At 42.6% G+C, this 13,976-nt stretch overlaps 2 protein-coding genes across 4 annotated transcripts in view; one reads left to right on the plus strand and one right to left on the minus strand.

The window, feature by feature from the left end:
* Window positions 1-6,287, plus strand: part of mfsd2b (major facilitator superfamily domain containing 2B) — a 23,568-nt gene extending 17,281 nt beyond the window's left edge. For both annotated transcript variants that reach the window (XM_010882167.4, XM_020056269.3), the window contains 5 exons: window positions 2,797-2,880; window positions 3,002-3,111; window positions 3,868-4,011; window positions 4,181-4,357; window positions 5,358-6,287. In XM_010882167.4, coding sequence (XP_010880469.1) covers window positions 2,797-2,880; window positions 3,002-3,111; window positions 3,868-4,011; window positions 4,181-4,357; window positions 5,358-5,409 — 567 coding nt within the window. In that variant the 3' untranslated portion in view covers window positions 5,410-6,287. The remainder of the gene's footprint in view (window positions 1-2,796; window positions 2,881-3,001; window positions 3,112-3,867; window positions 4,012-4,180; window positions 4,358-5,357) is intronic.
* On the minus strand, window positions 5,996-13,956 carry wdcp (WD repeat and coiled coil containing). Of its 2 annotated transcripts, none has more exons than XM_010882168.4 (4): window positions 13,816-13,956; window positions 8,543-10,509; window positions 7,994-8,114; window positions 5,996-6,787 (listed from the first exon to the last, which is right to left on the minus strand). In XM_010882168.4, exons 2-4 carry the CDS (start codon window positions 10,484-10,486, stop codon window positions 6,582-6,584), a joined length of 2,271 nt encoding a protein of 756 aa, XP_010880470.2. In that variant the 5' UTR covers window positions 10,487-10,509; window positions 13,816-13,956; the 3' UTR covers window positions 5,996-6,581. The 2 variants fall into 2 exon arrangements, with proteins under 2 accessions (XP_010880470.2, XP_010880471.2); XM_010882169.3 differs by lacking the exon at window positions 13,816-13,956 and adding an exon at window positions 10,627-10,752.
* Between the last annotated feature and the right edge of the window lie 20 nt (window positions 13,957-13,976).

Raw genomic sequence — 13,976 nt, forward strand, 5'->3', positions numbered from 1 at the left:
TTCAAATTTCAATATTTTATTCAGAATACAACATAGATGACAAATCAAATGTTTAAACTGAGAAAATGTAGACAAGTTGCTCAAGTTTATGAATAGGAATGTTGTCCCATTCTTGTCTAATACAGGCTTCTAGTTGCTCAACTGTCTTAGGTCTTCTTTGTTGCACCTTCCTGGCTGGCCATTTCAGTACCCGGATCCTTCTTTTATGCAGCCATGACATTGTAATTGATGCAGTATGTGGTCTGGCATTGTCATGTTGGAAAATGCAAGGTCTTCCCTGAAAGAGACGACGTCTGGATGGGAGCATATGTTGTTCTAGAACTTGGATATAACTGTCAGCATTGATGGTGCCTTTCCAGATGTGTAGGCTGCCCATGCCACATGCACTCATGCAATCTCATACCATCAGAAATGCAGGCTTCTGAACTGAGCGCTGATAACAACTTGGGTTGTCCTTGTCCTCTTTAGTCCGGATGACATGGCGTCCCAGTTTTCCAAAATGAACTTCAAATTTTGATTTGTCTGACCCCAGAACACTTTTCCACTTTGCCACAGTCCATTTTAAATGATCCTTGGCCCAGAGAAAATGCCTGCGCTTCTGGATCCTGTTTAGATACGGCTTCTTTTTTGACCTATAGAGTTTTAGCCGGCAACGGCGAATGGCACGGTGGATTGTGTTCACCAACAATGCTTTCTGGAAGTATTCCTGAGCCCTGTTGTGATTTCCATTACAGTATCATTCCTGTATGTGATGCAGTGCCGTCTGAGGGCCCGAAGATCACAGGCATCCAGTATGGTTATCCGGCCTTGACCCTTACGCACAGAGATTGTTCCAGATTCTCTGAATCTTTGGATGATATTATGCACTGTAGATGATGATAACTTCAAACTCTTTGCAATTTTTCTCGGAGAAACTCCTTTCTGATATTGCGCCACAATCTTTTGCCGCAGCATTGGGGGAATTGGTGATCCTCTGCCCATCTTGACTTCTGAGAGACACTGCCACTCTGAGAGGCTCTTTTTATACCCAATCATGTTGCCAATTCAATTTGCAAATTGGTCCTCCAGCTGTTCCTTATCTGTACATTTAACTTTTCCGGCCTCTTATTGCTACCTGTCCCAATTTTTTTGGAATGTGTAGCTCTCATGAAATGACATTACAAAATGTCTCACTTTCAACATTCGATATGTTGTCTATATTCTATTGTGAATTAAATATAAGTTTATGAGATTTGTAAATTATTCCATTCCTTTTTCACTAACAATTTGTACAGTGTCCCAACTTTTTTGGAATTGGGTTTGTAGTATATCTCACGGAAAGACTAGCCTACACTACATAATCGACCATCTGACTAAATTATGATTCACTGTTAGCCGAGATTAATGTCCTTGTATAAGGGCTAAATGTGCTCAGCTCTGTCCACGGTGGATGGGTGGATGCCAGCCGGACAGGGGTGCCTTATCTCTGCTTATCGACTGCTTGTGGTGTGTCTGGAGCCTTCGGCCTCAGTTGTGGTGGCTGTGCTGGGGAGTCCCGATAGCACAGTGTTGATAGCTGGATGGGCTGGCGAGATGTGTATCGAGGGAAACATCTTGAGTTTTAACTGTCCCGAACCTGCTGTGGAGTTTTTGCGACGACTCAAGGCCATGACATCATAAAATTAGGAAGGGTGAAAAAGCTTTAAAAATTCAAATATTGTTATATTTTTGAAAGAAAATAAGAACTCCTAATAGAATACAGACACGAGTCTCATTACTATCATGTCTAATGTCATACAAACATGTAAACAGTCCAATCTCTTTTGCTTCAGGACTGTGACATGCTAAACCAGAAAGTCACTGGGAACTAATATGCTGGGATTAGCTCGCTTCCTTGCTGCATGCAACTACTACTAGCTTGTAAGCACCAGAACTGTGACATAGCAAGGCACCTGTAGCCGACCATCCTTAACCCCAACCCAGAAAAGTGCTGAGATTTGCACCATACTTTGCAGCAGGACCACAGGCGTATATTGTTGCGGGGCTAGGCCTGAGGAAAAATGACTGTCAATATTTTCCAACAAAAATACTTGAACATATTTATGTTAAAATGTGGGCAATCACATAGTGTCATTTATTTACACAACAGTGTGACACAGAAAGCAGCAAACCCCAGCAAGAAGAATAATTTTAAGAGGATCTGGTAAAGCGCAGGCCTTTCATACATTTCAATGAATTCTATGACACTGCGAGAAAAGCTAAGCTCACACTGCCAATTGAAATGACCCTGTCGAGGACTTGGAATACAAAAAGGGGAGAGACATATTATATAATGTCATGTCCATCAAAAGTGGCATATTGTACAGAATTTCTCACCCAATGATATGACTCACCAGGATGTGTACGTCCTTCTCTACTGTGCCAAGATTAGTCCTAGTGTGTCCTACAATGCAATGTGCAAAGGTACACTTTTTCAATGTATACTGTATTTTACTTAAAACTGTGAAGTACTGAGTGTGCCCTTGGACTATTTTAGATGCCTCTCCCTAACAGCTACAAATAGACTCTCAGCTATTTCATATTTTTGAATAATTTCTGCACTGCCTTTGAAATAGCCTACATCTACGTTTGTGATTTACAATATTTTAGCCATATAACCACTTAGATTCCGGGAACCAGCTACTACATTTGCTACATTTCTGATTAGTCAACAAGTAACATCATTTTGTATGACACTTTGTGTAAACTCATAATTAACACAAATAGCGTTACGGACTAGAGTGCATATTCATCAGAATGATTTATCTTTTCTCTTAGGTTTCTGCAGTTGTGAGCATCCCTCTGTGGCAGTGGTTTCTGGAAAGGTTTGGCAAGAAGACAGCAGCCTTCTGTGGCATCACTGTAAGTGTCTGGGACAAAATGCTCTTGGTACTTTTGATGTTGATAAGAATATGCCACCTTGTGGAGAAACAGATTATTATGTCTTGGGAAACTGAACTCCTCTCTCTCGCTTTCTGTGCAGTGGATGATGCCGTTCACAATGATGTTGGTATTCATCCCTAACCTGGTTGTTGCCTACGTAGTGGCTGTCTCTTCAGGACTCAGTGTGGCCGCATCACTACTCCTACCATGGTATGACCAACCGAATTGGGCATTCACAAATGTCCTCCGGAAATGAAGCCTTGTTGTCGTAGCACTAGCCAGTGGTTGTAGCTACGGTAGCGGCAGTAACAAATACTGGTGTAGTAAAATAGCTACAGTCTTTGTGCAATTAGTAACCTAGTAGTTTCAAGTAGTCATAACAGTGCCAGTAATATCCTTGTCTCTTTGTCCAAGCGGTCATGCCTGGCTCTGATGTCATGTGTTTTAATGGGATGTGTATAAACCTTAAGTTCACTTTTTGCTATTACTATATATTACCTACTATTGTTTTAAAGCACATTATCCTCACGTCTGCCCCTCCCCCTTTTCCTACTCATCCTTCTTTACCCTGCACTCTCCCTTTTCCCTCCTTTCTTCTTCTCCCCCCCCAATCCTCCCCTTCTTTAAATGACAGGGTATATCCCATGGGGTCATCGTGATGTGTATTTCTGTCTGTTTGTTTATCTGGTGATTCCCATCTGTGGTCTGAGAAATGCGGCTAGCGGCCAGCTAGCTTCATCATCTAATCATGTTATTAGTTCAAGTCCTTTCACTGGGCCCTTTTATCTTGGCTCTTTAAGCATTATTATAGCCATTTCATTCACTTGCAGCTATAAGTAGATTGCTCTTCATCAGACAGATGGGGCCAGTTGTATAACATGATTACGGGGTAGGCCTATAAGTTCATGATGAGAGATGTTTTGATGTAGTATCGATGTGTGTGTGTGTCTGTGTGTTTCGTTTCAGGTCGATGCTGCCAGACGTGGTGGATGACTTCCGTCTTGCGAATCCCCACTGTAAAGGCTACGAGGCTATCTTCTACTCCTTCTATGTGTTCTTCACCAAGTTCGCCGCCGGGATTTCCCTGGGAGTGTCCACTCTGTGCCTCGAGTGAGTGAGACAGATGACATAACACAAGAGTACTGCACCACTAACAGAAAGCCATTATAACTCAAATGTGAGATGTATACCGGACAACAAGGTGGCGTGCAGCGCTGGGGTCGATGCAGATGTACCTCTACGGGTTTACTGCGTTTGACACAGCTGTATGTATCTGCAGGTTTGCGGGTTATGACACAGGGGCCTGCAGGCAGCCAGCTCAAGTAGCGTACACTTTGAAGTTGCTCATTGGCGCCGCCCCTGTGGCCTTCATTGTAACCGGCTTGTTGATATTGCTGCTCTACCCCATCAGCGAGGACGTCCGGCTCAGGAACAAACTGTGTCTAGAGGAGCTACGGTGAGGAACCATGCACCTTGTTAGCAGGATAACAGTGCGGAAATACAGTGACTTTGGAAAGTATCCATACCCCTTTGCATTCTCTACATTTTGTGTTATAGACTTTTTTTAAATAATTGATTATTCATTTTTTACCATCAATCAAAACCGAATATCCCATAATGACAAAACAAAAGCATGTTTTAGAAAGAAAAAAACTGAAGTATCTCATGTACATAAGTATTCAGACCCTTAGCCACGACATTCAAATTGAGTTCAGATTCGTCCTGAGTCCTGACCATTCTTAAGATGTCTCTAGAACTTGACTGGAGTCCACCTGTCGCAAGTGATCAGAAATGATTTAGAAAAGCACACACCTGTCTATATAAGGGTCCACATTTCACAGTGCATGTCAAAGCAAAAACCAAGTCATGAAGTGCAAGAAACTCTCCATTGACCTCAGAGAATTCTGTCGAGACTCAAACTCCGTTGAATATCTGTGGGAGACCTGAAGACTGCAGTTCACTGTCACCCCTCCAATTTGACAGAGCTTCAAAAGGATCTGCAAGGAATTGAATGTGAGAAACTGCCAAAATCCTGGTGTGCAAAGCCAGTGGAGGCATACCCAAGAAGACTCAAAGCTGTGTTCGCCACTAAAGGTGATTCTACAGTAATGAATACAGGGTCATGATACTTATATAAATGAGATTTCTTTGTTTTAATTTTTATTAAATTGGCACACATTTCTACATTCTAAAATAAATAATAAATTAAGTCTATAACACAACAAATCACTGTAAATGCAGTGTAGAGGATATTTCTGTTTATGAAACGTAAGAGAATGAATAATCCTAATGCTGCATACTTAATAGTTAACAGTATTTTGAATACACAACTACTGTTGTAACTGTACTTGTTATCTTGCCTGTCACTCCATCATGTTGACTCAAATTACGTCCAGAAATGGCTCAAATACCAAGAAACGGGTTATGTTAAAGTTTACATTGTCCATTCTCTATAGGAAACAAGGCACCGTCACCTCCAGAACATTGGAGGATCTGAGTAACGGGTGACCTGGAGTGGAACAGACAGGAGAGCTTCCGTGTGTGACGAATTCCAGTTCCACCACTGGAATATGACTTCCATTAGTGTATATTACACTGAGAAATATGAGTTGTTTTCATGTAAACATTTAAGTTTGTTTCTGTGTTTTCACATGAACATGTAATGTATAGCCATCTTGAATATACCAACAAGATTACCTTATTTATATAAATGAATGTATATCACTATTTGCTGTGCTTAGCCGGACAATGCTGCTAGGCAGCTATTTATTATGGATGGTATCAGAGTATGCTAGTTTGGCAACAATAGACGGGCTTAATAAGTGCTGTTGACATTGGTTGATAGAACCATAAACATGGGGGTTACTGCTAATTGCTAAAGGTTCTATTTTAGGTGATGTTGAGTTTTAGGTCAACAGACTGAAAAAGAAGGGCCCAGTTTCCCATGTATAAACCATGTAGTTCTTATTGAAAAGGTAGGTATGATTTTTTTGTCCAGTGCTTCCCCCTGGTGGTACTATAACATCAGTTATAACTGGCTAAACCACAAGCATAATATAATCAGTCATAATAAGCGAGGAAACTATCCATTTTAAACATTTGAGGGTTTTAATAATATACATTCATTTAAAACACAAACAAAAATCTTTCTGAGATGTGGTGGCAGCTACCCCGAACTAGGCCAGCCAAAACACTGCACTATAGCACTTCATTTAGAAAAAAGAAAATAACTTCATTTTGAACCAGATGGCCATACAGCACAATCTCCCAACTATGCCCTATATGTAAACATTTAATTTAAAACATGCTTCTTTCAAAAGTGCAAAAACATTCCTAAAACCAAAATTCCACTCGTTATTTTCCAATAAAAACTTGATGACAGGGTTGACTTGTGTTTGTTTAGTTTTTAGATATCCACCATTATGAATGTTTTATTGGATATGCCTTTGTCTTGTATGTGTGCTAATCTCTTGCTCTGTGATTTCACCTATGCTCACACCTCTGGCCATGTACAAAAGCAATCCTGGTTAAATTGCGACAGACAGATCAAAAAAATTATGGAGTGGTTATTTAAAATGCAGGCGATTTGTAGATCAGTCTCAACTTTCTGACTCAGCTGCAATCTCAAATGAACCCACTGTGTTTTGGGCAAGATTCTTTTTGGGCTTCTGTCTTTTGAGTTAGGCTGTGTTCATGTCTCTGTTAGGGTTAGATTTGAGAGGGCTTGAGGGAGTTTTGACAGGGCTTGAGGGGCTGGATTCAGGACTCCCAGGGGTTTTGATGGGAGATTTCCTTTTGCCGTTCCTCACTGTAAACTCTTCTTTGGGTTTGAATGTCAGGGGCACAAAGCCCTCTGCATCAGCCACCAAGACAATCCACAAAGGACCTGAAACACAAAGGAGGCCAGTGTTTCAATTTTAAAGAGAAAACATTTGGAGGCTTTAATTCAATTAGTATTTTTTCATAGTTGCACTTCAGACTATTTAACATTTAACTATTTAAGCCATGATGCGCATGGGGGTGTGGCATAAGGTCAATATACCAAGTCTATATTGAGCATGAACCACAAACCCCCTGAAGTGCCTTATTGATATTCTAAACTTTTACTAGTTAGTAATTGCATTAATCCAATAAGAAAAGTAATGTGTCAGGCAATACTCCAAAGCACAGTGTTGGTGGAGCATACTGCATTTAAACACAACTAACTCAGGAAGGGCGTGGTGGGCCTGTAAGCTGCTTCTGTTTTAAACCTCCTAATCCACACTAACCCTATAATCAGGCCCATATTTAGCTCTCCGCCCATTAACTGAAGCACTACATGGAACTCCAATAACTGTTGTTTAAATTGCATTCATGTATGTCTGTTTATGTGGAGGGAAACTGAGCTGATTTTGATAACACACCCATATCCAGTTGGTTGAGAGAAGCTAAGTGTTCGGGTAACTCCTATTATGGGCCAGGATATAGGTTATAAGTCGGTTCTTATATGTATGGATCCCTGGAAAACTGAGGGGAAACCCTGAGGGCAAAGGTAACTGCACTTTAACTTTTGGTAACAAGTGTTTTCACCAGTTGTGCTGTCCACAGAGCTAACACAAATGAATAACGGCATTCAGGTATGCACAGGCCGCCAACATGGCTCAGACCAAATTACACAATTTGCTTTTGAGGCCTGCCCACACTGGGGAAAGCCATTGCTCCTAGGCTCTGGAACTCCCTGCCTGCAAACCATCCGGGATTCCGAGTCAATCACCACCTTCCAGCACCGAGTCAAGCCCCATCTGTTCCAAATTGCATCTCTCTTGCCCCGCCTCCGTCCCCTCCTCTGTCTCTTGTTGAAATATCCCCTATTGTGTTATAACATGCATTCCGTGTCTTTTGTTCTTTGTATCTGTGTCTCCTAAGTTTTGTAAAGCAACTTTGGGTCCCAGAAAAGCAATATATAACAATATTGTATTGTTTTTAATGACCTTCAATCTCAAATAACTGTTTGAATGAAGCCTGGAATATATTCAATACACATTGTATAAACAAAGAATGTCAAGCCAACAACCAGGTGTTACCACTCATATGGAAAAGGCCAAATACATACCATACATCATTTCCACTATGCTGAGGTTAAACAGCTCCTGAAGAACCTTCAGACACAGCTTCCCATCACAAAGCAACACTGGCCTTCTCTCATCTATGAACACATTCTCCGACAGCTGCTTCTGCATTGAAACGGAGTAGTTAGTACTATTTTGACATACAAAAATGCACACAGTTATTGATGGACGCCTATTCCTGAGTCATTAACCAAATCACAACTGTATCGTTCTGCTAGAAAAGCCATATTCCTGTCTTTGTGCAGCCATTGTAAGTCAATGGTGGATGGATTACTCTAACCCCAGGAATACACATTCGTCCTTCCTCACATGTAAACAAAGCCCACCATGGATAACATCAGTATCTTATTATCCCGGCATCAGATTAATGTTAAGGTATTCATTTTGTATGCGGTTTACCTGCAGGGTGTCCTTTGTTATTTGGCTGCTTCAAACACGACTTTGTAAATTTGTTCACAGCTGTGGTCTTAATTTAATGTGAGGTCTTTCAATAAACATGTATCTGTTCTTTAAGTATTACCTTCAACTCTTACCTGACAAGTAATGTTAACATATGGAGGTTCACTGGCATTAGGGTAACTAGTCACCAGACCCTTTTTCCCATTGTGAGTGAAGTCCCTGATCTCTGTCAGACACTGTTGCACCTCATAGAAGCGAGAGAAGAGCCTCTCCATGTTCTGAGACAGCTGCTCCAAGTTCCTCTCCCTCTCTTGGTGAGCCAGTGGGGTGGTCTTGGGCAGTGTGGGGAGCTCCGAGTGGGGCTTATCCCTAGGATTATAGTATGGGGAGCAAGCTCGACTGGACTCCCTGCTAGCTTGTCCAGCTGAAGAAAGATTTGATGTCCGGTTGGCGTGCTCCATGTTAAAGTTCTCGATAGTGAGGGAATCAGCACTGGAATGGGTTTGGCTGGATGGATGACCGAGGTCCGAGTAGGGGAAGTCAACGGAGCTTGGTTCCGGGCTCCTCAGTTCTTCCACCAGCCTCCTCCTGCTGCTCCCCGGAGAATGGCACTGGATTACACCTCCTCCGGGAAGCACCAGCTCCTTGATCCCCACACGTTCCTGCTGCTCCGTCTTAGAAAAGACATGCTCCGAGTGGCGCCTAATCTCTGGGTAAAAATTGACAGGGGATTCCTGGTTTGCGGAGGGAGACGCTGGGGTTTCTCCATCGTAGACAATCTCCTTGGGGGTGAGGCGCAGGCTGTACTTGTCGGTGTTGGAGGAGGGGAGGAAGATGGGATCGTTAGACTTCTGTTTGCCGATCATGAGGAGCAATGTCTTGTCACTGAGGAAACAGACGCCTTTGGGCCTCTCATTCTTCTGTAAGGAGATCTGCTGGACATTGGGCATGGCGGAGGACGTGATGCAGTAGACCAATACCATGCTACACGTGTTGGAGGCCACTGCCACCGTAGAGCCCCTGGAATCAAAGGCCACTATATCTGGCACCAGGATCCCAGGAATGCTGACCTTACTCGTTGTGGTAACTTTCCGCTCATACGTTACAAGGATAAGGTGAGACGAATCCTGTCCGGAGCCAGTCACGTGGTCTTTGCGGCGCAGGTGTATTAGTGGACTCGGGTCCGAGCTCCGGTGCTTGGCCAGCAGGTGGGTAAGGTCCATGGGACCGCCAGAGGAGGAACAGGAAAGGTAGGATCTCTCTGAGTCGAAGGACCTCCGGCGGGCATCTATACAGCCTTCCTCGTCCAACATCGCCATTGGAGAAGAATGTCCGGGTAGAGAGGAATCGGAATCACACTGAACGTCAAACGCTATGCCTGCGTTCAGCCCACAGATCCTATCCAGAGGTAACTCTGTGGCCACAGCGACCTGGGCCTCGCCTGTTGACTCCATGGCGCAGATGTAACCTCCCACGTCGAAGATAGGGCAGAAGCTGCATGCTAAAAGACTCTTCTGAACATCGTTGTAGATGTATGAGTGAAGGGCGCTTCCGATGGCCACAACCAGCCGGACTCCATCTTTGGTCCAGCAGGCACAGTGGATGAGTCCACTTCCTTTGATATCAGCCTTCACCCTGCGGTTGTCCAAGCGGACACAGAACAGCACGGATGCATCTTTCTTGGTGAGGACAGAGAGGATGTCCAGCTTGGGGTGCCAAACACATCCCTGGGAAAGCAGGGGGAAGGGTTCGCTCATCTCACACGTTTGGGTGCAGAGCAGCTTGTTCTGTTCCAGAGAGCTGAGCTGCAGCTGCCACACGGTGACATGTTTCTTGTGCTGGACAGCCAACAGGGCCGCTGACCCAGAACAGCACAGTGGGCCCCAGTAGAGACCAAACACATGCTCGAACTGACCAATGACATTGGTGTCACCGAATTTCACCTCACCGTTGGCGTAGTAAAGGGAGGTGAGGCAGACCTGCTTCCCGTCCGTCCATGCGATCCCATGAATGGGGTGGATGGCTTGGTGCAGCGTGTTCAGGCCTGTCCTCAGCAACTTGGCTTTGCCCAGGTCCATACTGACAGTCAAGCAAGTACAAACTAATCCAAAGAGGGAAAGAAACAATCACTTATTTAAGAGTGACACTGATGAATGACAAAGATATTACCATTTTGACAGCATTTATGAGTCCAGAGTCGATCTGCCATGGGGTGTACCTGGCCGTGCAGAAGACTAGTTCCAGCCGCCTTGACTGACACTCTAAGCTGTACCTGTCATGCGTCTCATGTGAAATCCCTAATCTCCTCAGCCTGAGTTACATCCCAGGGCCAGAGTTGAGCTGATTAGTGTGAATGACCTTAGCCATGCAGATCAGGTGAACAACAATCCTCGAGGCACTACAAATGAACTGTTATCAGCGTTGTGTCATGCAATGTCAAACTATATTAGGCTATCCCTCTTTGGATTTTTCCACTAACTCAAACTATTTGAGGAGTAAATACACAAAATTTTAACCAAATGTGAAGTAGTAAGCAAATGGTAACCTTACATAACAGTCTACAAATTGTTGTACTAGCTAGAATAACGTGCACTGTCATTGCTATAATCACATCAAATGGATGTTAAACCATGAAAGTCAAGAAATGATGCTTGAGTGAGAATCAGCAGTTGAAACCACAGATATAAAGCATTGTTCAATTATCTATGGTTTAAATGATAACAAAGAATCTCACTACCCTTGTTTCAGTAAAACGTAGTGTTCGGAAGAGATGTAACCACCCTGAAATTCACAGGCCGGCTTATGTATGTAAGAAATGTTCAGCCACATATCATTTACATCATGGTGCCTGGTCGTCATTGTAAATGAATATTGGTTGTCAATCGGCTAAGTTGCTTAAATTAAGGTGAAACAAAAATAATAATAATTATAAGCTATACTGTAGTGTTTTTGCCGGACCACGTAAGAGGAGCCGGCCAAGAGCAAATGTCTCTTACTGAGTGACTGGCTGGCTGACTGAGTGAGTGACTATTCACCCTCGGATCAATAGTGTAGTGGTTAGAGACGCAGCCTTTCACGCAGGTGACCGGTATTCACATCTCGCCACAGATAACTAATTATGCATTAGGATTTGTTCAGCATAGACAAAAGCTGTGCTGAATACAACCATAAGTAGCTATGTTATAGTAAGCCTAAAATTGTATTCTTTGCGATATTGAAACTTTTTTTTTTAAATACACATCCATGCATGCTTTTTGCAGTAATAGCCAATAAATCACAAGCCCTTGCGCAGTAACACAGGAGGGGTTTCCATGATTCTCTCTTTTCACTTGACTAAATAGTTACCTTCACTTATATTGATAGTTATTGTATCAATGTCATCCACGAATGAATGAAAAATGAACGTTGTGCCATGAAATGAAATAGCTTTGACAGTGTAAAGTTCATCTTCAGTCTCGCTAACATTTGCTCAATTCAAATGACTATTCCAAATAGTAAGTAGATACTAGTAGGCCTATTACTGGCTAATAAAAGCCATACAGTTCATAGATGATATTTGTGATGGAAGTAAACTTAACGCAATGATTAATGGTGTCTAACTAAAACTTCAAACTGGGCGTTATGTTAACGCGAGACAAAATTATCTAATGTTGAGATGCAGTTTTCTGATGAGGTAGTATGTCCCCTCGTAGTTCACATAGCGTAGTGGTCAGCTATTCAACTGTTACTGTATGGATGACCATCTACAGTAATCTTTGTACAAAAAAGTACACTTTAGTTCCGTAAATAAACGTTCTTTTGCCCACGTTATTCCTACAAAAATGTACTGGCTTGGATAAAAGTGGCATTTGGAGACAATACGGATGTGAACTATTTACCTGCAAACTTTGTGGTCTTGCAGGATTATCACTGACTTACAATGTTTTGACCCCGGTTCGATTCCCCTCTTAGATGTTTAAATTTTTATCTCTCAGATATATTCGGTACGTTTCAGCCATCGCACAACAATATACACTCACCTAAAGGATTATTAGAAACACCATACTAATACTGTGTTTAAACCCCTTTCGGCTTCAGAACTGCCTTAATTCTATGTGGCATTGACTCAACAAGGTGCTGAAAGCATTCTTTAGAAATGTTGTCCCATATTGATAAGATAGCATCTTGCAGTTGATGGAGATTTGTGGGATGCACATCCAGGGCACGAAGCTCCCGTTCCACCACATCCCAAAGATGCTCTATTGGGTTGAGATCTGGTGACTGTGGGGGCCATTTCAGTACAGTGAACTCATTGTCATGTTCAAGAAACCAATTTGAAATGATTCCAGCTTTGTGACATGGTGCATTATCCTGCTGGAAGTAGCCATCAGAGGATGGGTACATGGTGGTCATAAAGGGATGGACATGGTCAGAAACAATGCTCAGGTAGGCCATGGCATTTAAACGATGCCCAATTGGCACTAAGGGGCCTAAAGTGTGCCAAGAAAACATCCCCCACACCATTACACCACCACCACCAGACTCAGACCGGCCCATCTGGCACCAACAACCATGCCACGATCAAAATTGCTTAAATCACCTTTCTTTCCCAAAAACACCCCTAAATGCACTGAAGCAACTGCCATGTGATTGGTTGATTAGATAATTGCATTAATGAGAAATTGAACAGGTGTTCCGAATAATCCTTTAGGTGAGTGTATACCCAGTCTGTAATACCATGAATTGCATCTGTTTTGTTCCCTTATAGTTTATTCTCCCAAACCTAATCATCATCATCCACATACCATTTCTTCCCCAACGTTTTCATTTTTGTGTCCGCAGGTAGACAATATTCTTGGGGGGGGGGGCAGTTATCCCATGTAGGGGGTCAAGTTATCCCATCTTACCCGACACTTTAGCTCAATAAATAAACGTTTTGTTGTCCATGTTATTTCAGTAAAAATGTAATGGCTTAGATAAAAGTTGCATTCCAGCCGTTTAAATAGCGTAATGGTTACAGACACAATCTACCACATAGGAAACCGCGGATCAAAACAAGCCAGGAAGAACAACATTCACCCTTTCTAATCGCGGGCCGGGTTCCTTTCCTGGTTTTAACAACTGGAGTTAGACAATTTGTTAATAGTTTCTGATTGGGTATTGTATAGTATTTAAACTAGGTTAATATGGAATTTATAGATTCTTCAACAAGGGTCATTGGACATGCACCTAAGCACTGTGCAGTATAATAGGTACAAACATTGGTGTACTGTCCCACCACGCTTAGCTAGACACTCGACAATAGAATTAGAAAATAACTTGCCTAGTGGCTGACTGGTTACCTAGTTAGCTAGCAGCCAATTATAATTTTAGACTGGCATGCTCATACACTACAAATATAACAGTAAGCATTTCACTTTTCACTCACTTGTGAAGCAGTGTCATACGATCGTGCCGAAATTATATGCACGATTGTACATTCTTCAACTGTGGTGCCGAACATAACAGCATGACGCTACTCGTGATCATACTTCCCACGTTTATTTCACTTTTCCCGGGGTGAAAGTTGATCATAAACCGGAATTAAAT

This window comes from Esox lucius, chromosome 18 (assembly GCF_011004845.1).
Source record: "Esox lucius isolate fEsoLuc1 chromosome 18, fEsoLuc1.pri, whole genome shotgun sequence".
Taxonomy (NCBI): Eukaryota; Metazoa; Chordata; class Actinopteri; order Esociformes; family Esocidae; genus Esox; species Esox lucius.